At 38.6% G+C, this 24,300-nt stretch overlaps 1 protein-coding gene across 3 annotated transcripts in view; it reads left to right on the top strand.

The window, feature by feature from the left end:
- Positions 1–1,136: 1,136 nt before the first annotated feature.
- The window catches only part of LOC148850580 (uncharacterized), a 53,789-nt gene continuing 30,625 nt past the window's right edge, over positions 1,137–24,300 (top strand). The window contains exons 1-5 of one of the 3 annotated variants that reach the window (XM_088946700.1): positions 1,137–1,487; positions 3,883–3,946; positions 4,138–4,231; positions 4,535–4,713; positions 12,036–12,086. In XM_088946700.1, the coding sequence (XP_088802826.1) occupies positions 3,929–3,946; positions 4,138–4,231; positions 4,535–4,713; positions 12,036–12,086 (342 nt within the window). In that variant the 5' untranslated portion in view covers positions 1,137–1,487; positions 3,883–3,928. Of the gene's footprint in view, positions 1,488–1,641; positions 2,115–3,882; positions 3,947–4,137; positions 4,232–4,534; positions 4,714–12,035; positions 12,087–24,300 lie in introns of those variants that run through there. The other 2 variants (XM_088946699.1, XR_016099612.1) reach the window with 2 other exon arrangements.

Raw genomic sequence — 24,300 nt, 5'->3', positions numbered from 1 at the left:
CTATGCTTGGGGCATACTTCGTCACGTAAAGCTGGGGGGTTAGCCGATGATTGAGGTGGTTGATGCTTGTTTACTTGCTGAATGGATTGCACAACTTGATTTTGTTGGACTGGCGGAAATGGCTAATCGATTGGTGGTGGTAGTTACCGGTTTCTACTGCACCATGGCTTCTATTGTTGCATCCCTCGTCGCTCGACTTACAATTTGCATGATCTCATCTCTTGCTTGAACTTAGAGGTTCATGTCTTTTACAGTTTGTACTAGGTTATCGAATTCTTCACGGGTGACTCCCTCCAGCGCCTATGGAGATGGGGTTCACCAGGAATGCCACCGTGAAGTCTTGCCGGGAGAATGGCGAGAGGTCTTAAGGGTGTATTTGGATGTTTGAGACACGTTGGCAGAGGATATTTGGTAGAAGAGAGGGCTTTTAGTCATTGATTCCTATAGGTGGCACCAGTAGATGCCACTGAAAAGCGGTGAAGTCTCTGGAAGAGTTCAAACGTATCCTGTAAAGAAGAAACAAGGTCAGAGGGCCCGGGGTGATACCCGGGCTTATAGCTCCGACGGTCAAGTCAATAAACCGAAATAGCCAGAGGGTGGTTGAGATTTCAGTGAGTCATAAAGTATGAATTGAATGCTAACCTTCCCCTTAAATAGGATTCGGGATACCTGTGAGAGTGTATACATGTCCAACAGACGTAGGACACATGGATGTTGCTTTGCCTTGGCGGAGCTCGAGTAAAACACCTGGGGCTCTATTAGGATACCTGTTACTCGATCTTGGCCACATAGTGCTCAATCCAAACATTTGTGGCCTGACTCAAGCCGACTGGTATTCGGTCGAGACACTTGGGATCCAGCTTAGGCACCTGGAGCCTAATCAGGGCTACTAGTTTATCCACCTATAGCATGCATTAGCCACCTGATGCATAGCTGTGACATGCTATGGTGATATGTTCTCCATGTCTTCAATGCATGAAGTGGGCCCAAAATCGGCTACCTGGTAGGTTTACCTTACATATTGATGATATTGTTTCATGTGCCACCAAGTGGTCACTTGAACAAGTGTCGGAGTGTGGAGCTCGCCTGGAAGGGAGCTCGTCTTGATATGAAGGAGCTCTCCTGGATGGAAGCTCATCTCAGTATGGAGATCTCCTCGGAGGCCGATAAATCCCATACTACGAGTTGAGTTGAGAGGGGTGAGGTGGTCTTATATATGGACGAGGTGACTCTTATCCCTTGACATGAGGTCGGATTTACCTCATCAATAGGATTAGGAAGCTGGCGGATCTCATACTAGGACGTGAGGGTTCTTTTGAGTTGAAAGGCAAACAGAAAACTGAAAAGGCTGGAGCATTACTAACGAGTCTGCAACGATATTTGGCCTCACAATCAACGTACGACCCCGAGGGAGATGTTCATATTTGTGAGGCAACGATATTTGGCCTCACAAATGGGCTTTTCAAAGATGCATCCACGGTGCACTGGTATCATCTCCCATCAATATTCACTGATAAGTATTAGTACGGGAAATGTTTCTAGATGTGCGTGTAAAGCGCTAGTGAGCGCCAGGTGTGAGGAGCAAATCCGGTCTCTGCGGCCACGGTTTTAACTTTTATCTCGTAAAAATGAACATCAAACGGCGTCGTATCCTGCAGTTGCTGAGTTGCGTAACTCGTTGTTTTATAGCATTTTTCGATAGACAAAGCCACAGAGGACTATGGATTTTCCGAAACCCAGCCCAGGAATAATAAGAACCAAACCAACGTGGCAACGACCAAACGACCGTGTTCCCGCTTTCCTGTTTAGTCCAAACATCAGCTTGCTTCATCGTCTGGTCTCTCTCTGTTTTCCATTTCTCTTGATAGGGCACCGCAACATTGAAACCCGCGGACCCCATTCCCGCCCTTTTCGTAAGAATAAAATAGGAGAGAAACTTCGAAGTCTTTACGTACACCCATTTGGCGCGTGAATAAAGTTCGGTGCATCTTCCTACGCCCCCGCCGCCGGAGAAGATTGCAAGCACTGTTACATTCTAGGGTATCTCCTGCTCATAAATTTGTGCTTCCCGGCCTATGCTGCTCCGGGATTCCTGAACTCCTGTCCGAATTCCTGTAACTCTCTCCCCCTTCTCTGCATTATTTTTATGTATGTCTATTCTCCACTATAAGAAGATTTGCTGCCATAAGTGCTTTACTTACGGTGTGTCTGGATTTTGGAACCCATGTGGATGAAATCAATTGCACTTTAGTGTAGTTCATGGCATTTGAAAGCGTAAGTTTATGAATTGGAATGGAGCTATTAGCTGAATAGTAAATATATAGGTTATCTGCTTCAAATCTTAAAATAACAATAACCTCCAACTATAAATCCAGTTTAAGCAACATAATTTTGGCGTCAAATGCAGTGAAAACTATTTCATTCCAGGCGGCTTCTGAAGTTCTAAGGCTGTTCGGAGTAAACATTCATGTTGAAAGTTTCGTAATTATTTGGGTTCTAAAATTTGGAGGTTAATTTAAGATGCACAGTTAAGGCGAAGTCGTACTCTACGTGCCACCAAAAAAAAAAATCCTGTTTAGGAATTATCCTTTTTCGATTTGACATCTCTGGACAAGGCACCGTGATGCTAGCATTGCTCTTATTCTAAACTATATTTTGTTTTATTTCTTTACTGATGATGCACAGTCTGGACGCTCCCTCGTGTCTTGTGATCTGGCTCGAACGGGTCCAACTTGGCAGTGACGAGCTGTATGGGCGAGCTGGTATCTGTGTAACCGAGCTGAGTGCGAGCTGTAAAGAGAAAGGAGGTGAGGGTGCCCGGGTAGCTTTTACCCGGGGAGGGCACTCTGATGCTCAAGTCTGTGAGTGTGTAGGAGTAATCTTTGAGAACATAAGAGAACTTTGAGGGTATCAGTGTGCATACTTTTCTGGGTGGATTTGGACGTCTTATATAGGCCCCTGGACTCTGGGGGCTCAGGGTAACAGTCTTGAGCTCTTTGTGGAGTTGTTTCCTTATTTTCAGGCACATTAAGGTGTCAATTGAGAGATTTTTGCAAGAATTACGATTCGTTCACGTAGAATCTGGCGCGCAACATGATGAGCTGTTCTAACGGTTGCACTATCGGCGCCTTTGGTAGCGAGCTGCTGGGGATAGTTAGCGAGTTCTTCCTCGCAGGTCGCCTTAGGTCCTCTCAGCTCGGCCTACTCCTAGGACAGCTCGCTATAATCCTACGGGGCTGCCAGCTTGGCCTTGCCGATCTGTACTGGGAACTGCAGGGGGTGGTTAGCGAGCTCTCCTTAGCAGGTCGTCTTAAGTCTCTACAGCTCGACTGATTCCTAGGACAGTTCGCCGTAATCCTACGGGGTCAGTTAGTTCGGTCTCTTCAAGGTAGAGGTCGTCCTAGGTGAGATGCTTCAAGCTAATTTTACTGAGCTAGCTCGTTGACTAGGCGTTGAGGTGTAATTTGGATGCCATGTGTCTCCGAAGGTGGGTCGCCAGGCCTCTAGTAGGTCTTTGGAGGTAGGTCTTCAGGTCTCCATCAGGTTTCTGGAGGTAGGTATTCAGGTCTTCATCATTTTGGCTAAGGTAGGTCATCGCCTACGTGGTGTCGGGTCTCATCCAACTGTTTTTGAGATGCCACATGTCATAATGTTAGTGGAGGGCCAAATCTCCCCTCATCATTTACCATGTTCAGTTAAATGTGTTACATGGGTAAATGATTTTTTGAGAGTTATAGTTGAGGTTGCGGCCTTCTTTATCTCTTTTAGTTGGTTGAGAAAACACAACTTGAGATGCCGTTTTGACAAATGAAATGCAGTTAGGTACCCGAAACACTTATTGTTGATTCTATTTTACGAACGTTCCATGTTTTTGTGAAACAGATATATAAGTTACAGCTTTTATAAGAGGACAAAAGTTGTTCGCATAATGGCACTTCGTTTTGAGGTAAGGACTGAATTTGCATGTATTTTCTGGATTTTGTTTATCGCACTATAGATATTTGTCATTTCCAACTTTTTCCAAACAATATGAATTACCTCTTGGATGAGTCATAGCCTGATTATGTCAACTTTATGATCCATATCTGTCTAGTCTTTGTTTCTTTGTGAATAATTTGTTGAATTCTCTGTATGCAGGTATTGTCAAGGTTCAATCGTGCTCGTGCAGCTCAATTGACACTCCCTCACTTTGTGTGCCAAACACCTTTATTTATGCCTGTAGGAACACAAGGTTGTAGTTTCAGTTGTTTGGTCTATTCTTTCTCATCACAATACATAGTTGCTCACATGTAAAATATCTCTTTCCAAGATTTTTCACTTACCTTTGCAGATACTGTATTAGAATGAATATTCCATTAGTAAAATCTTACTTAATGGCACTTGTTCTGGTTTTGTGGAAACCTTTTTTTTAATATAATTTCACCAGCACTTATGTTATTTGTTATATATAACTATGGTATTTGCATATATAGTGGCACCATGATGCAGTCAAAATGAATTATACATGTGTGTGTGTGTTTTCCTGTTCTTATAGGTACAATAAAAGGTTTAACAATAAATCAGCTCGAGGAAATTGGTTGCCAGATAGTGCTTGGGAATACATACCATTTGGCACTTCGTCCTACCTCAGAACTGATTGATGAATTGGGGGGTCTTCACAAATTTATGAATTGGCCGAGAGCATTACTTACTGATTCCGGAGGTTTTCAGATGGTTGGCTATTATTTTTCTTTCCATTCCTAGATATTATGGCTTTTTAGTTTGCTTTTCTCAAGTAGTTGTTCTATTAAGAAATTGAATCTCAACTCCTTATGCCCCATCATTGCTATATCTTGTATCTATTCTACCATAAGGCCATGGATTTCCTGTTTTAAAGCATTGGTTGGATTGAGATTCAATTTCTTAATAGACTGGAACCCCCTATTTGCTTATTCTACCATTCCGAGAACCCCTTATTTGCTAAAGTTGTTTATTTATTCATCCTAATAAAAGATATTTTTAGAAAACAATTAAAAGTATAATATTTTATAAGGATTAAGAATTTAAGACCCTAACATGGACTTTTTTGGGTTTGGCTCAAGGGGCTTGGTACAATGGCGGCTTGTAGAATCAGGAATGTGAAATGTTTAACATCACCTTAGCCATTTGAAGTATGCAATTGAGAAAAAATAAAGTGATTGAAAGTCTCACATGCTTGAATATGTTTTATATGTTATGTTTGATTTTATTTCTACAATTTCATTTTGAATATATTTTACATATTATGTTTATGTATTTTAATTTGAAACAACAGGTTTTTGAAGCATTTATTTTAGAATTTAAGTTTATTTTTTAATCAATAGTTTTATTTTTTATTTTTTTTGCATTTATTTGAGTTTTGGCTTTTTCTTGCATTTTTTGCGCCTTGCTTTGCAAAGTACACACCCCACCATGTGCCTCGAGCCTTGGGTGCAAAATGTCCCTTGTGCTTTTTTTTTTTTTTGTGCCCTGCGCTTTTAAAACACTTGCCACATGAACCCCAAATAACTGGGTATAATGCTTCCAAATGCTATAAGAGAATTTGCAATGGATGAGCAATAGACACTGATTCTTCCTCATTACATAAGCTACAGATGTCAACTAAACTCATATCCTTGGACTGCAAGTGATTGATAGTCAAGATTTTGTACACTAAGGGGGGGTTGCTGGGTTATGAATTGATTCTCGGTATTGGAGCGAGTTTGGTTCTGTTCTCTTGTTTTCTAATTCATGGGTAAATAAATCCTGTATTTAAAAGGGGTGAAGGGTTGTGAACTTGTGATGATGTAGGTCTTGGCTGTTGAATTTGTGGGGTGGTATCTTGTCACCTGATTGCTTCTCATTATTTAATAAAATTTTTCTTTTTATTTATTTTAAAAAATAGTCAAGATTTTGTCCAGAATAGCAAACTAAAAGAGGAAAGTAGTTTTAGATGGAGCTTTTGAAGTCCAGATCCACCTCCAAACCACTGGTGACCTGTTAGATGCATTCAATTTAGTAAAAAAACGACTTCACAGAGAAGGAATCCGCCTTAGATGTAGTTTACCTCATTTGATTTTCGGTGCTTGGATGAGTGTTGTTATTTAACATATGAATCAGCTCCTCAATTTCCCAATCAATCATTCATTCCCGGAGACCAGACCACATCCCTAGCTATGATCTCATAACAGTCCCTAATGGATGCCTTTTTATTTAGGGCCAAATTGTACATGTGAGGGTAGGACTGCCTTAGTGGTCTTGATGGCTTGAACCACACCATATATCATTCTAAAAGGATATTCTTTCCCCATTCTCAACTTTGATGGCTCTAAGAATACTCTTGAATCTTCATTACTCCTCTCAACTCCTTATGCCCCATCATTGCTATATCTTGTATCTATTCTACCATAAGGCCATGGATTTCCTGTTTTAAAGCATTGGTTGGATTGAGATTCAATTTCTTAATAGACTGGAACCCCCTATTTGCTTATTCTACCATTCCGAGAACCCCTTATTTGCTAAAGTTGTTTATTTATTCATCCTAATAAAAGATATTTTTAGAAAACAATTAAAAGTATAATATTTTATAAGGATTAAGAATTTAAGACCCTAACATGGACTTTTTTGGGTTTGGCTCAAGGGGCTTGGTACAATGGCGGCTTGTAGAATCAGGAATGTGAAATGTTTAACATCACCTTAGCCATTTGAAGTATGCAATTGAGAAAAAATAAAGTGATTGAAAGTCTCACATGCTTGAATATGTTTTATATGTTATGTTTGATTTTATTTCTACAATTTCATTTTGAATATATTTTACATATTATGTTTATGTATTTTAATTTGAAACAACAGGTTTTTGAAGCATTTATTTTAGAATTTAAGTTTATTTTTTAATCAATAGTTTTATTTTTTATTTTTTTTGCATTTATTTGAGTTTTGGCTTTTTCTTGCATTTTTTGCGCCTTGCTTTGCAAAGTACACACCCCACCATGTGCCTCGAGCCTTGGGTGCAAAATGTCCCTTGTGCTTTTTTTTTTTTGTGCCCTGCGCTTTTAAAACACTTGCCACATGAACCCCAAATAACTGGGTATAATGCTTCCAAATGCTATAAGAGAATTTGCAATGGATGAGCAATAGACACTGATTCTTCCTCATTACATAAGCTACAGATGTCAACTAAACTCATATCCTTGGACTGCAAGTGATTGATAGTCAAGATTTTGTACACTAAGGGGGGGTTGCTGGGTTATGAATTGATTCTCGGTATTGGAGCGAGTTTGGTTCTGTTCTCTTGTTTTCTAATTCATGGGTAAATAAATCCTGTATTTAAAAGGGGTGAAGGGTTGTGAACTTGTGATGATGTAGGTCTTGGCTGTTGAATTTGTGGGGTGGTATCTTGTCACCTGATTGCTTCTCATTATTTAATAAAATTTTTCTTTTTATTTATTTTAAAAAATAGTCAAGATTTTGTCCAGAATAGCAAACTAAAAGAGGAAAGTAGTTTTAGATGGAGCTTTTGAAGTCCAGATCCACCTCCAAACCACTGGTGACCTGTTAGATGCATTCAATTTAGTAAAAAAACGACTTCACAGAGAAGGAATCCGCCTTAGATGTAGTTTACCTCATTTGATTTTCGGTGCTTGGATGAGTGTTGTTATTTAACATATGAATCAGCTCCTCAATTTCCCAATCAATCATTCATTCCCGGAGACCAGACCACATCCCTAGCTATGATCTCATAACAGTCCCTAATGGATGCCTTTTTATTTAGGGCCAAATTGTACATGTGAGGGTAGGACTGCCTTAGTGGTCTTGATGGCTTGAACCACACCATATATCATTCTAAAAGGATATTCTTTCCCCATTCTCAACTTTGATGGCTCTAAGAATACTCTTGAATCTTCATTACTCCTCTCAATATATTTGTGCCATAAGTGAGGAGAGTCCCAGTGGACCAATCATATACATGGCTGCTATATTTACTCCTAATTACCCTTCTCCTTAGCACTTCCTTTTGAACACAGTATCTCCATAATCACTTTCCTAAAATGTTTTTGTTCATAGAATGAAGAGGTTTGGTGCCCACTTTCACCTCCTTTGGTAAACAAAACTAATTCTAAGCAACAAGGTGAAATCTCTTATCATCATGCATCCTATCCCACAATAAATCTCTTCTTGCTTTCTTCAATGAGCTTAATACTGAAGACTGAACCTGGTGCAATGAACAAAGAGAAGAAATATATTGACGAACTAGATAAGGCATTCTTTATTGGTGTCACCTTACCCCCCTGACAAATATGCGTTCTTCCAGCCCACCAAATTGCTAACTATTGTCGGTGCTGACAGCTCCTTAGACTCATAATTTGCTCCAAAAGGAAGACTTAAAAATTTTTGATGGAAGTGACCCACATCTACAGCCAAAAACAGAATCCAACTCCCTACAATTTTGTATTCCCATGGAGATAAGCTCACTCTTCTTAATATTGATTTTCAGCCCTGAAGCTGCCTCAAAACAAATCAGTAGACATCTTATAAACATCATATCCTCAGCTTTGGCTTTTGAAAAAAAATTGAGTCATCTACAAATTGAAGGAAGGAAATTGAGGGGCTACCATGGCTCACCTTAAAACCCCCTTCCCTTGCCCTTTTAATTAACCTTCTTTGTGCATCCATTATGACAATAAAGAGAAGGTGGGGGGGGGGGGAGACCGGATTTCCTTGTTTGAGATCCCTCTTTCCCTCAAGGTATACTTTTGGTGATCCATGCATTGTTGAACTTGAAAACCTGGCTGAAGACAACAGGTCCTTTATCCACTCTCTCCATTTCAACGTAAACTGCATTGTTATTAAATGTTGTAGGAAACCCCATTGACCATGGTCATAAGCCTTTTCCATGTCCATCTCACTCTTGGCTCTCCTATTCTAATTCTTGAGTCAATACTCAATGGCAATAAGAGAATTGTCCAAGATTTAGTGACCATCCATGAACAATATTATCATATAATATAGCAATCATGGGGCTTTGAACAATGGTTGGGATGTGAAGGCCTTACATCTTGCTTCAACTGCTTTTCCTTGGAATGCCATTATGAGGTACTCCCTACTTTCCTAAGTTTTGCTAGGTTTGGTGTTGGTAGTGGAAATAAAGTTCTCTTTTTGGTAGATTTTGGTTGGGTGATACTACTTTAAAAGCCCAATTCCCTTTGCTGTACTCCTCTCTCTCTCTCCAGTTTCCATAAAAAACCCATTGTTTTTTTCCTAGAGTACTTCTTCTTCTGGCTTGAATTGGGACTTTGGTTTCAGAAGGGGTTTAAGAGGCAGAGGTCATGAACATTTGATTGATCTGCTGAATAAACTAGGGTCTGCCTTTCTGGATAAAAGAGTGGATGATGATAGAATTTGGAAACCTGCTCCTAGCCTTTTTTCTTGTGCCTCTTTCTCTGACACCCTAGTCCTTATAGCCTCAGGGGGTCCTATGAAAGAGGTTTAGAGCAAGCCTATCCCTCCAAAAGTACAAGCCTTCTATTGGGAAGCTTTCCTTGGAAAGATAAACGCCTAAGATGTACTTCAAAGGAGGCAATGCCTTTCTCCTCATATGTGTGTCTTATGTAAGGCAAATGGTGAAACCACTTCTCACTTATATCCGGTTCTTTGGTGACTTGTATTTGGGTGTGCATCTCCTCTCCCTTTGGTTGCGGGTGGGACCCTCCACAAGATATCACTACCTTGTTCAACTCATGATTTTTTAAACAATAAAAGAAGAGGGGAAAACTTCTTTGTAAAGCAGCTAGGGCAACAACAATTTGGACAGTTTGAGAAGAAAGAAATGAAAGAATATTCAAGGAAAAGAGCAGGAGTTTAGGAGACATTGTTGAAAGTATAAAGGTAAAGAACTAAAGACTGTAGACAGGGTAAAAAGCTTGGAAGCTTTAAAGGGGTGCCTGTAGATGATATTCAAAGAGCCTGGTTTGAAGTTGCAAATTCAGAAATTCTGAAAGATAGAATAATTATGGACTGGAAGCCCCCATTCTAATAGATTAAAATTGAACTTTGATGGAAGCTCAATAGGAAATCCAGGGCTGTCAGGAACTGGAGGAGTATTCAGAGATGCTACAAGGTAAGTGGTGACTGTGTATTTAGGGCCGATTTGAGTAGGGGACTTTGTGAGAGCAGAATTATTAACCTTACATCAAGGTCTTTAGCTAGCAAAACAACCTGATTTTAAGAATCTGGAGATTGAGAGCAAGGTTCAAAGTATCGGAAACACCAAGTGTATCAGAAAGGCAATTTTAAAAGACGTATTGGGATACACTTTGGATACACGTGTATCGAAGAAAAATTAAGATACACATGGAAACACTATAAATACTTCAATAAATCATAAAAATATATCAATAACATTAAATATAAGGCCTTAGTGATGTTGATAAAAAAATATATAAGGCCTTAATGAGGTATACATATATTAAATTAATATATTTTAATGGGTTTTGTGAATAAACACATCATTATATATATATATATATATATATATATATATATATATATATAATGATAGATCATCCTTAGATCTAAAGCATATTAAGTCTTGAAAAAAGCAAGATATTATGAAAAAAATAAAAAAAAAACTTTCCTTTCTCAAAACTTGAAAAATCATAAAAAACCTTGAAGATATACACTTGTTTTCTTGTGTTTTTTTGCAGATCTAGCACTTTAGGAATGAGGTTTGGAGTTTTAGAGTTGTTTGGGGGGGGCAGGGTGTGAAAGAAGGCTTATTTTTTGTTTCCGTTTTTTATTTGTATTTTTTCCGCAGTGTATCAACCAATACGCTACCAATACACCTCGATACATGCCCGATACGGTGGAAAAAAAACAATACCATCCATTTCCCACCGTATCCCGTATTGAATTTCCAAAGATATGGTAAGTATGCCCTGTATCAGGCATATCATGTTGAAATTTTAAACCTTGATTGAGGGAGGCTCAAAACTGGTAATCTCTTGGATGAATGGCAACAGCTCAAGTATTTGGATTTTCAGACATCAAATCAAGAGCATGGCGAAGGATTTAGGCACAAGCTTCAAATGGGTAAAGAGAACAGCAAATGGAATGACCGATAGCTTGGCAAAACAAGGGGTGTATAGGGTTGTTTTGTTCTTGGCAGATTTGTAATAGGGGCTGTCAAACATGTCTTTTAACTTTCTCTCTGTTTGAATACACCTTGTAATGTTTTTCAGTAATTTAATGAATTGAATACTGCTTACTGATAAAAAATATTATCATATAATATAAAATAATATGTGTGCGTGTGTGTAGTGGTGAGTATTCCCACCTGTCATGCAGGTGATTCAGGTTCGGTCCTCGGCAATGGCATCTTTGTTTGTTAATTTGGGTGTAAAAAATTTATGTAATATAGAATATGTATATGTAATTATTAATATACTGTAGGCTGAGCATGGCTAGAAATGATCACTCTTAAATTGTGGTCATACGGCCTTCCTAGTTGCCATGGGATGGTTTAGGATTAATGAGCAATAATGTGGGTCTCGTATATGAGGGTATCTTTAGTGTTGTTTTGTTTGTGTTGTTTCCTTCTATGTTTTTTTTTTTTTACAAATACATTATTACTCAATACAGATTGGTGCTACAGATACGTAATTTGACAATGAATATGTCATTGAACAGAACAGAATGGTGAAACTAGATTCTTGTAACTGATCCCCTATAGTTGGGACAAGGCTTAGATGATGATGATGACTGATCTAGAAAGAAGAAACATTTTTTTTCCTGGACTATGAAAAGAAATGGTTTCAGTTTAAGATTGTCATTATGTTTCTAGATTTTGCTGTCACTCTTTTGCATTTCAGTGATTACGAGCTTACTTTCAAAAAGAAATAATAATAATGAAAGTATTGTACTTTTTGTGGTGATGGCTTTTCCATATGGAACATTTTGATATGTATAAGTCATACGAAGAGTTAATATTTATGATTAAACTTTAGCAAAGCTTTTATACCATGTTCTTTCTGTTATTTCAGGTATCATTGTTGCATTTAGCTGACATTACTGAAGAAGGTGTAACTTTTCAGGTAACTTCTATGTGCTAGTCAGACTTTAGGAAGCATTGCTGGTTCATAAGATTTTTAATCTCTCTCTCTCTCTCTCTCTCTCTCTGTCTCTGTCTCATATTCTCTCCCTTAAATTTAAGGCTACCATGCATACATATCTATTTCATCTTGAAGTTTTTTCTCTCTTTTCTCTTGGTCATATTACTTAGACATTTATATAGTGTCACATGAAATATCAAAACCTCTATTTGTGCCTGTGTGCATTTATCTTGTAGGTTTTATAAATAGTAAATACTAGCAAAAGGAGGGGAAAAACTCCAACTGGGTATATAAGAAATAAGCCATTCATACCATTCCTTACAGCAAGAACATGTAATGTTTTGTATACATACACATCAATGGGAGAATCAAAGATAATCTATTCCTATTGGTATCCAAAACTATCAGGTTTCAGCCCCTCAATGTCCTTAGTGTGGAGGACCACCACAGTAGTTGCTTTTCTATCTTCCCAGTTTTCAATTATGAATTCTATGGGGGTAGTTTTTCCTTTAAAACACATGACAATTTTGCTCCTTCTAAGGGCACCAGCAGTCAAAATGGAGCAAGTTTCATGGGATAGGGCTATAGGTACACATCTACTAAAACTCCTTACAAGCCATGATTAAATCAACATTGATATATCCTTTGAGGTTACTCGGGTCTGGTAAAATAACTCAAGAAAGTGAAATCAGAGTCCTCCAAAGTTCTGCAGTGCACATCTACTGTTTAGTACCCTTCTGGCAAGGACTGCTGTCCGCCAAAGAAAAGGGAGACTTTGGATAAAACATGGATGCCCAGAACTTATGTTCCAGGGTAGGAATCTTCATAGTTTTCAAAGAGGAAACCACATAAAGACTTCGTTTGAGAAAGTGTCATGTTTTATCCACCTTGCATATTCTTCAGTACTCATCTTAGGGAGGCTCTCTTAAGGCAAACTAGGAGATCAACCTATGAATTTGTTACATGACATAGTAGATGTGGTCCTCAAACGTCCTGGACCAGTGTTTTAGAAAGTATGCATTGGCTCACAGATGAGGCTCATTTTGTAGGGTGTGCCGCAGTTGGCTTGTTGCTATGTTTTGATGAGTAACCTTGAAATTGATGTTAAATAGGTTATTTACTATTTATAGTGTAGGTTGTACCTATGATGGTTGGAGTTTAAACAATTTAGCCTATATAGGACTTGAACTTTTAAGGTTACAACCTTTGTGTTACTAAGACAATTATTTAACCAATTGAGCTAATAGGATTCTTAAGATATTTTATTTCCTTTCAGAATTTTGATTTAAATATCAAAATTTTCTTTTTGTTTTTCATCACAAGTGGTGTCTTATTTTGTCAAAGAACAAACATTGCCTTGTGTCTTGTGCCCCTAGGAATCTCTTGTTCTTTAGTTGCGCTTCTTGCTTTTAAAACAGTAACCTGGAAGGTATCATCTTGTGATGTTGCTCACCCATGAGAGGTGGGAAAATCAATGCATATGCTCATCTTCCTCTAGTTCCTTAAAAGTGAATGTGCTCATTGTTTAGATGAAGTATAACTTCTTTGTATTACAGTAGAAAAACCAAAACGATTGAAAGGGAGAAAGATGAAGATTCATGCAACTGACCCCTAATAGTTGAGATCAAGGTTTAAAATGTCAGTTTTGATGGAAATGTTGACCAGTGAAAAATAATAAATATGTCAGAAATTCAGAAATTTCATATACATGTATTGCAAAAATTTTATAACATTGCAAATACTAATCTATGAAAATATTTGTTAATATTTTTTTTTGAAGTTGTAAAAGGACATACTCTTGTAAATAATTGCATCATTTGAAGAGATAAGAATGATGCTTTTAAAATTAATTACATGATTCAAGATGACATCTTCTGGGATGGGATCTGCTGCCAACAAATGCGCCGACAGCATGGCATCCAGCTGCAGATCAAGAACATCTCCGCATGAATGTATAATACAAGTACGGGAGGGGTTCCCAATGTGCAGCTGGAAGCTTTGCTGTCAGTATTTTAGCATGCTTTTTGCTGGCAGCAGATTCGGGCTCACATCTTTCTCCACCTAAAATAAATCCTAAGTGTTTACATATAAATATGCTTTTTATGCTATTATTATTTTTTTAACTTTTTCATAAAAAAGGTTGTTACCTAATATTGGTCCCATCCATGTAGGGTCTTTTTTTTTTTTGAAAGATGAAAAAGTATGTATTATTATATGAAATGTGAGGGGAGAGCAAGAAGCCCTCACCTTGATACAAAAGTGTACTAGTATCAATATGCATAGTACATATACAATCATCTCCTATACAAAAAATTCAAAATATTGGACAACCAATTATCAGGGGGTGAGCTAGCTAGCATTCCAACAAAAAGACTAGAGCACCTCGCCCAACTCTAAAGCAATCTTTCAATTGCAAAACACACCTGCAATAAATATAAAAAACAGAAGAAAGAGGAAAAAGGAGGAAGAAGTTCAGAAGTTCAGAAGAAGATTTAGGAAGAAGAGAAGAGAATGGAAGAAAAGAGAATCTTTCTCTCTCAATTTTGTTAAATATGTGCTGAAAACATAAAGTATGTAAAGTTACATGAGTGCCCCTAGTTGTGTAGCTGACTTAAAAAACATAAAAAGAATAAGTATAAAGGATGTGCAAGAAGCCCTTACTTCTCTAGAGTGGTGCCGTGCTATGGAAGAAGAGCTCTCAGCCCTCCATCATAATCACACCTGGGACCTCACCGCTCTTCCTCCTGGGAAGCAGGCTGTCGGTTGTAAGTGGGTGTATACTGTTAAGTACTTGCCAGATGGTTGTGTTGAGCGCCTGAAGGCGCGACTGGTTGCAAAAGGGTACTCCTAAACCTATGGCATTGACTACACAGAGACATTCTCCCCGGTTGTTAAGATAGGGTCAGTTCGTGTTGTCATCTCCCTTGCAACTATGTATGATTGGCCTCTATATCAGATAGATATCAAAAATGCCTTTTTGCATGGTGATTTGCTCGAGGAGGTCTACATGGAGCAACTACTAGGGTTTGTTGCTCAGGGAGAGGATGGCAAGGTATGCAGATTTAAGAAGGCTATATATGGACTTAAACAATCCCCTCGAGCATGGTTTGGTAGGTTCAGTGAGGTGGTCAAGAAGTTTGGTATGAAACAGTGCCAAGTTGATCACTCTGTCTTCATTCATGACTCTCTGGCAAGCAAAATACTACTGGTGGTGTATGTAGATGATATCGTTGTGACTGGGAATGATAAAATGGGCATTGACAGATTGAAGACATTCCTACAGGAACACTTTCAAAGAAAGGACCTTGGCAAATTGAAATACTTTTTGGGCATAGAGGTAGCAAGATCTAAGCATGGCATTAATTTGTGTCAGAGGAAATATGTGCTTGATTTACTGGAAGAAACAAGTTTGTTGGGTACTAAATTGACTGAGACACCCATGGAAACAAATACGAGGCTGAGCAGTGATATAGGTGAAGTATTTGAAGACCCTGGCAGATACCGACGACTACCTAACCATTACTCGACCAGATATTTCATTTGCGGTTAGTGTGGTGAGTCAGTTCATGCAGAAACCTTTGGCCCCACATTGGAATGCAGTGCTAAGGATTGTGAGGTACTTGAAAGGAGCTCCTGACCGTGGTTTGCTGTACAAAACTGGCGGAAAATTGGAAGTAGAAGGATACACCGATGTTGATTGGGCAGGTTCTATGTCTGATAGACGGTTTACCACGGGCTATTACACCTTTTTGGGGGGTAACCTAGTAACGTGGAAAAGTAAGAAGCAAACAGTTGTGGTAAGAAGCAGTGCAGAAGCAGAATATAGGGCCATGACACATACTGCTAGTGAATTAGTGTGGCTAAGGAACCTTCTACAGGAGATAGGATATGACATCAACATTCCAATGAAGCTCTATTGTGACAATCAGGCAACGATTCATATCTCTTCCAATTCGGTGTTTCATGAAAGAACCAAGCACATCGAAGTTGATTGTCATTTTGTGAGAGAGAAGGTGCTGAATGGAGTGATAGAGACTGCATATGTTAATACAGGAAACCAGTGGGCAGACTTGTTTAAAAAAGGTTTGAGTCGGGGGAGAGTGGGCTACATATGTAGCAAGCTGGGATTATATGATATATACTCACCAGCTTGAGGGGGAGTGTTAGTGAAGGGGTACTTCGGTCTTTGTACTTGTTGAGAATGCTAATGTGTACTATTATGTTAGTTTGAGTGCCTCTTAAATAATGGCACTTATGTCTTTTCCAATATATTAATAATATAATAACAGGTCTGGCCGAAACTAGGGTTGACTTTTTCCTAATCCGAACCAGACCTTTTCTCTTCTTCTTCCTCTCTCTCTCTCTCTTCTTCTTTTCTCTCTTCCTTCTTGCTGTTTACTTTACTTTTCAGCTAACAAACAAAACAGAATTTTAGGGCAGGCCGAACTTCAACATGTTTGATTTTATTTTTAAATTTTCATTTGAATACACTATACGTGTTATGTTTATGTATTTTAATTTTAAATAACAGGTTTTTTAAAACATTTATTTTAAAATTTATGTTTATATTTTTTATTAATATTATGTTTAATATTTTTTGATATTTTTGTATTTTTGCGCCTTGTGCCTTGGGCACAAATTGCCCCTTGTGCCTTTTTTGTGCCTTGTGCTTTTAAAACACTATCCATGAACATGGGTAACAAAAAGAATACTCATTGCAACTTTCACAATGTGTTTATTTTTCCTCTATGCTACCTCATTTTTGTTGTGGAGTATGGGCACAAGAACTTTGATGAACAACCCCAAACTTTTCAAAAATCAAGATAGGAGGTAAGATGCTTCTCAAAATATTCCTTAGCATTGTCTTGTTGGAATATTTTGATGCAAGTATCAAACTAGGTGAGTATATATATATTTATGAAACTTCTGTACAAGTTTAGGCACTTCAACACGAGAGTGCATAAGATAGATCTAGGTATATTGAGAAAAATCATCAATTAACAGAATGAAATATTTATAGCCACCCATACAAGGCAAATGGTAGGGCCCCCACACATTAAAGTGAACAATATTAAAAAGAATAGTAGAGGCCTAAGACAAGGTTGTCCACTCTCATGTTTCCTCTGTACCCTTGTTGTAGACGTGCTTAGTAGATTGATCTCAAAAGTAGACGAGGACGATTTAATAAGGGGTTGGAGATTAGGTGGAAGAAGCATTCCGGTGATCCACCTCCAATTTACTGATGATCAATAATTTTTTGTTAAGGGAGTGATTTGAGAAGGGTAAGGAACCTTAAGAATCTAATAAATTTCTTTGAGTGTCTCCAATTTGAAGATCAATTTGGAAAAAGTTGTGCGATTGGAATAAATTTGGAGGATAGGGAGGTAGAGTCTATTGCAGGTTGCTCAGATTGTTCCACATTTGAGTGGCCTTTAACCTATTTATGTCTTCCCCTAGGTGCTAACCCTAAAGAGAGTCGGTTCCGGTTTCTTATTGTGGAAAAATTTGAAAAACGGTTGGTGGCTTGGAAAAAGAATTACATCTCTATAGGGGGCAAAGTGACTTTGATTAGGGCTGCTCTTGCAAACTTTCTGTTTTGGAATGGTAGAATACTGATATATTTCATTCTATTGCCAATGGGCATATTTATACAGTAAGCTGCTGCAAAAAATAGAAAGAAAAGAAAATAGAAAGAAGAAAAAATAGAAAGAAGAGAAAATAGAAAGTACAAAAATAGAAAGAAAGAAATAGAAATAAAAAACTTTCTAAATCAATCCTTCCACAATCCTAGGAATATATACAATTCTATTTTTAGATCTGAACCAGTAATCACACGTTTTCCAACACTCCCCCTCAAGCTGGTGAATAGAGATCCTCCATTCCCAGCTTGGCTATAATTCTTCGAAAGTCTGTACTATTGAGCCCTTTAGTAAGTACATCGGCCAGTTGTCCTTTTGTAGACACATAGGGAGTGCAAATCAACTTGCTGTCTAGTTTCTCTTTTATAAAGTGTTGGTCAATTTCAATGTGCTTCGTCCTGTCATATTGAACAGGATTGTGAGCAACATTGATGGCTGACTTGTTGTCACAATATAGTTTCATAGGCTCTTCTCGTGGAATCTTCAGGTCTTCTAAAATTATCTTCAACTAGAGTAATTCACACACTCCTTGTGCCATAGCCCTGAATTCTGTCTCTACACTTGACCGAGCCACTACTTCTTACTCCTCCAAGTGATTAAGTTTCCTTCTAAGAAGGTACAATAACCAAAAGTGGACCGTCTATCTATTGGAGATCCTGCATAATCGGCATCTATATATGCTTCAAGAGTCAGTCCTCCATTTCTTCTGAATAAAATTCCTTTTCCTGGATTGGCTTTCAAATAGTGCAGAATTCGATGAGCAGCCTGCAGATGAACTTCTTTAAGATTATGCATTAACTGACTTATTACACTTATAGCATATGCAATATCCGGTCGTGTATGTGCAAGATAAATGAGTTTTCCAACTAGTCTTTGGAACATCTCCTTGTCTACACTTGCATTCTCGTTGGCTTCTCCAAGTTTATGATTGGGATCTATAAGCGTGGAAGCTGGTTTACATGCCATATTTCCTGTTTCTCTCAAAAGATCAACAACATACTTTTGTTGAGAGATAAAGATGCCTTGTTTAGAATGTGCAACTTCAATTCTGAGAAAATACTTTACTCTCCTCAGGTCTTTTATCTCAAATTCTCTGGCAAGACAGTTTTTCAATGCTTCCTTCTCCTTTTTATCATTCCCAGTAACGATTATATCATCCACATAGACTAATAGTGTAGTAACTCCCCCTGAGGCTGTGTGTTTGGTAAAAAATGTGTGGTCACCTTGACTTTGCTTGTAACCTGTACTCAGCATTACCTTCGTAAACCTTCCAAACCATGCTCTCGGAGATTGTTTGAGACCGTATAGTGCTTTCTTAAATCGACAAACTTTGTTCCCTTTAATGCCTTCTCCAAAACCCGGTGGAATGTCCATGTATATCTCCTCTTCTAGATCACCATGGAGAAATGCATTTTTTACATCAAATTGTTGCAAATCCCAATTATAGTTAGCAACCAACGACAGTGACACCCTTACTGTATTCATTTTAGCTACTGGGGCAAAAGTCTCCTGATAATCTACCCCATAAGTCTGTGTATATCCCTTGGCTACTAGGCGTGCTTTGTACCTTTCTAATGACCCATCAGATTTGTACTTAATTGTGAACACTCATTTACAACCTACTGTCTTATTGTTTCTTAGTAGATCCACAACTTTCCATGTGTTGTTTTTTTCTAATGCCTCCATTTCCACTCTCATGGCTTTTCTCCACTCCTTATTAGAAAGTGCCTCAGCTAGAGTATTAGGAATTGGAATGGTGTTAAGGCTGGCTAGAAAACTTTTATGGGATTTAGAGAATCTTTGGAATGATACATATTTGGCTAAAGGGTACAATGGGCGTTTGGTACATTCTCTGGTTCCTTTTCTCAGTGCAATAGGTAGGTCATACTCATATTCAGACTGTGAAGGTGTAGGTTCAGGATCTAAGCATCCCTCAGTTCTAGGATTAGGAGTTGAATCTTGGACTTGCACAGGTTGAGGATCTGGATTTTTCCTCCTAGAGTAAACCTGCATATATCTCACATTATCATTCACATCATTCGTGGGGTTAACAGTGTCCGAATTTGGTTCAATGGTCGGGTTGTTTGACTCTTGTTGAGACTCGAGAATGTGGGGCTCAGAGGAATGTGATTCAGCGGGATGTGATTCTTGACGATTGAATGTCTGTGAGGAGGGTAATACGTCTAGGGAGAGTAGATCCGAGGCCTTATCTTCCATTAATGAGGGCTCCCCCTGAAGATAAGGTTGAGTGAAAAAAGATTTTCCTTCCTCAAATGTGACATCGATGGAGGTGTAGAATTTTCTGGTGGCTGGATGATAACATTTATAACCTTTTTGAGTTGGGGAATATCCCAAGAAGACAAACCTGATTACTCGTGGGTCTAATTTTCCTTTATTATGGACATGAACAAAGGCAGTGCAGCCAAAAATTCTTGGTGTGAGATTATTTGAGGCTCGAATATCAGGGTAAAATTGAGAAAGGACTTGTATTGGGCTTCGGTTGTCAAGAACTTTAGATGGTAGTCTATTTATGGTGTAGGCAGCAGTAAGGACAGCTTCCCCCCAATATTGTTTTGGCACCTAATTTTGAAAGAGAAAGGCTCGGGTGGTTTGCAAAAGATGGCTATTTTTTTTCTCAGCTACCCCATTCTGTTGGGGAGTGTTAACACAGGAGGATTCATGCACAATGCCTACTTTCTGAAAAAATGGGGACAAATTCTGATTAAAATAATCTGTAGCATTATCAGATCGAAACCTTTTAATTCTCACAGCAAACTGAGTTTGGACCATGTTATGAAAGTTGGGAAGAATCGTACCCACATCAGATTTAGACTTAAGAAGAAAAATCTATGTGACCCTAGTGCAATCATCAATAAAGGTGACGAACCATCTGGAACCAGTAATGTTGGGAATTTGAGAAGGGCCCCATATATCCGAGTGAATCAAATAAAAAGGAGTTGAAGATCTTTTATTGCTGATTGGGAAAAAAACCCTTTTGTGCTTAGCAAGTTTACAAACATCACAATGAAAGGTTTCAACATCAATTCCTTTAAACAAGGAAGGAAGCATGGTTTTTAAAATAGGAAATGAAGGATAACGAAAACGGAAATGATGATGCCAAATTAAATCTTTATTGGAGGTAGATAAGAATGACTCGTGTGTGACATGCATAACAGTGTGAGATGATTTGCTGGTTGCTTCAAGGTAGTAGAGTCCATCTCTTTCCTTAGCAAGTCCAATCTTCTTCCCTGAAACCTGGTCTTGAAATACACAGTATGAAGGGAAGAACACAACATTGCAGTTCACATCCTGGGTGAGTTTATGTATAGAGATAAGGCTAGTGGATAACTTAGGAACATGAAGCACATTTTTAAGTAATAGGGATGTAGTAATTTGAATATTCCCAATCCCTGCCACTATGGTGACAGAACCATCAGCAACAAAAATTTTTCTATTACTAGGACAGGGTGTATAGGTGAGAAAATGTAGTGAAAAGGGTGTCATGTGGTCAGTAGCTCCAGAATCAAGAATCCATGGAAAAACACTAGCCGAGGCATGTAATCCTAGAGATAAAGATTCACCTGAGAGAGCAAGAGAGGTAGAACCACTTCTTGGTTTCAAGGATTTCAGGAAGCACCTTAGCTTTTCAATTTCTTCATCATTAAATGGTCCCTGACTTGAGTGTTCTTGCTGCGGGGTTGTGGAAACATTATGGGTCTGTTGAACTCCTTTTGAAACTCCTCGATTTCCCCATTCTTTGCTGAATGTGGGAGGTTTCCCATGAAGTTTCCAGCACCGATCTTTCGTGTGTCTCGGCTTCTTGCAATAGGTGCACCAAAGGTTATCGTTAGAGTCACGGGTGGTTGTCACGAGCCAAGTTGTGATTGTTCTCACCCTTTGAACCACTGTAACTTCCTCCCCTTGCCACCATGGTTGAGCCTTCGGGATCTTTAGGCTCAAGCATGATTCCACGACGGCTTTCCTTAGCTCTGACAAGGGCTATGACTTCATTCAATGGAGGCACTTCTTCTTTGCCAAGAATTTGTATTTGGACCTGATCAAATTCAACATTCAGTCCGACCAAAAAATCATACACCCTATCTCTTTCAATAAAATTCTTCAAGATCACAGCATCATCTGTGCATTTTGTCTCAAGAACCCGATAATGATCAAGCTCATGCCATAAATTTTGCAGCAGATTTGCATACTTTGTAACATTCCTGCTCCCTTGTTTGGCCGCCACAGTCTTCACTTTGAACTCATAGACATGAGCAGCGTCATGGGCTTTGGAATAGGTTTGTCGGGCAGCATCCCAAATAGCCTTTGTAGAGGGAATATACATACAAGTATCACTGATCTCGGGTGTCATTGAACTCCACAACCATTACATAATCATGGAGTCCTCTTCGTCCCAAGCATCAAAATTTGGCTCACCCAACCTTGGTCCTGTTCCAAGGAGGTGACTAATTTTTCCTTTTCCCTTCAAATAGGTATGCACTAATTGTGACAACTTCAAGTAATTCTGGCCATTCAGTCTTTATGTTGCCTGAATATTCTGCAAATCACCAGTGTGAGGATGAGAATTTGTTTCTCCTTCATCGGTTTGGACGGGAGCACTTGTTGCAGTCATGTCGGACATTGTTAATGGAGGAAAAATAAGGCTAGCAGGAAAGGAGAATAAAGGAACACTTCTGATTACAGATCAACACTGAAGGCCAAAAGAGAAAAACACAAAAAACTAGCAATGAAGGCTGAAAAAATCTCAAGGTTGACAAACCTAGAGCCCTGATACCATGTTTTGGAATGGTAGAATACTGATATGTTTCATTCTATTGCCAATGGGCATATTTATACAGTAAGCTGCTGCAATAAATAGAAAGAAAAGAAAATAGAAAGAAGAGAAAATAGAAAGTACAAAAATAGAAAGAAAAAACTTTCTAAATCAATCATTCCACAATCCTAGGAATATATACAATTCTATTTTCAGATCTGAACCAGTAACCCCACGTTTTCCAACACTTTCCAACCTACTTCCTATTAGTCTTTAGGATTCCTACAAGGGAGGCTAAGAAATTAGAAAAGGCAATGAGAGATTTCTTGTGGGAACTAGGGGGAGTGAAAAATGACCACTTGATTAGATGGGAAGTAGTTAGTTGAAGCAAGGAAGAAGGGGGCCTGGGGATAGGGAACTTAGTTCATAGGAATGAAGCTTTACTAGGAAAGTGGTTGTGGAGATGGCCCTTGGAGAGGGAGAGGTTATGGCATGAGGTGGTGGCTAGCATTCATTGTTGCTCAGAGGATGGTTGGGATGCTGGGGTATCTCGTCAGGCAACTCTCTCAACACCTTAGAAGGCTATACACAACATTCTCCCTGGTTTCCTCAGCCTAATCAGGTATGAAGCTTGCTCTGGTTCTTCAGTTCTTTTTTGGGAAGATACTTGCGTGGGTAACCAATCCCTTAAAGATCTCTTCCCCCCTCTATACTCTTTTTCACTTTACAAAAAAGAGCCATTACCTGAGTTTCTTCCTAACCCGGTTTTTCTTTTATCTTTTGTCTTGGGATTTTGGCTTTGTAGGGGGTTAAGGGATGAAGAATCCTCTTGTGTTTCTGAGTTACTACTATTACTTGAGTCTGTTTGCTTGGATCCTACTAAACCTGACAGAAGAATTTGAACCCCTATCCCACAAGAGCAGAGATACTAGCTGCTGTACAAGGGATTCAGATTGCAAACCAGATTGGGTGGAGCATCTTTTAATTGAAGGCGACTCATAGGTGGTGGTGGGATGGCTCCCGAACCCGGATTCTACCATTTGGAGCTATAGAGGCCTCCTTAAAAAAGTGAATTGGCTGACTAGCAACATGACCGTTAGTGTCCAATGGGTGAGCAGATTGTCAAATCTTTAGTTGATTCATTAGCCAAACAAGGGGTTTCTTGGGACAGTCTTTTTTGGACTGCCTTGTAACTTATTCAAAATATTTTTAAGAATCTTCTTTTGGCTTTTCTGAAGAGGTCGCATCTCATGCCTCTTCTTGGGTCACTTGTATCTCCTATGTTTTATGATTAATAAATTTCTTCATTTATCCAAAAAAAAAAAGAATAGTAGATCTTTTATTACTTGCATGATAAGTGTTCTTACAATATTTTGAGAATTCACAAAACTCACATTGTAGACTTGACAGACTCGTTCCTTTAGACAATGGTAGAAATAACAAACTTAATGAAGAAAATGAACAAATGACCCAAACGATAATGACGTAACATAATGCAATTAGTTGACTTTGAAACAAATGCTGTTTTTTGAGATTGTACTTGGTTCTGCTCAAGCATGTCTAATAAGTATATCCCATTTGCCTCATGGCCACTCCCAATCACCTTTTGAGATTTTATGTCTTGGAAAACACAATATGAAGGGAAAAATTTTATGCTACAATTCAAGGATTTAGTTAAATTACTAATCGAAAGTAAATTAGAATTAAGCTAAAGTAAATAAAGGACAGAGGATAAGTAAAGGAATGTGAGGTTTTGATGTCTCCCTTGCCTCTGATAGGGGCAAGA

The sequence above is a fragment of the Nelumbo lutea genome, chromosome 5 (assembly GCF_056320005.1).
Source record: "Nelumbo lutea isolate HS-2025 chromosome 5, American lotus-T2T, whole genome shotgun sequence".
Taxonomy (NCBI): Eukaryota; Viridiplantae; Streptophyta; class Magnoliopsida; order Proteales; family Nelumbonaceae; genus Nelumbo; species Nelumbo lutea.
This window is presented reverse-complemented; position numbering and strand designations above follow the sequence as displayed.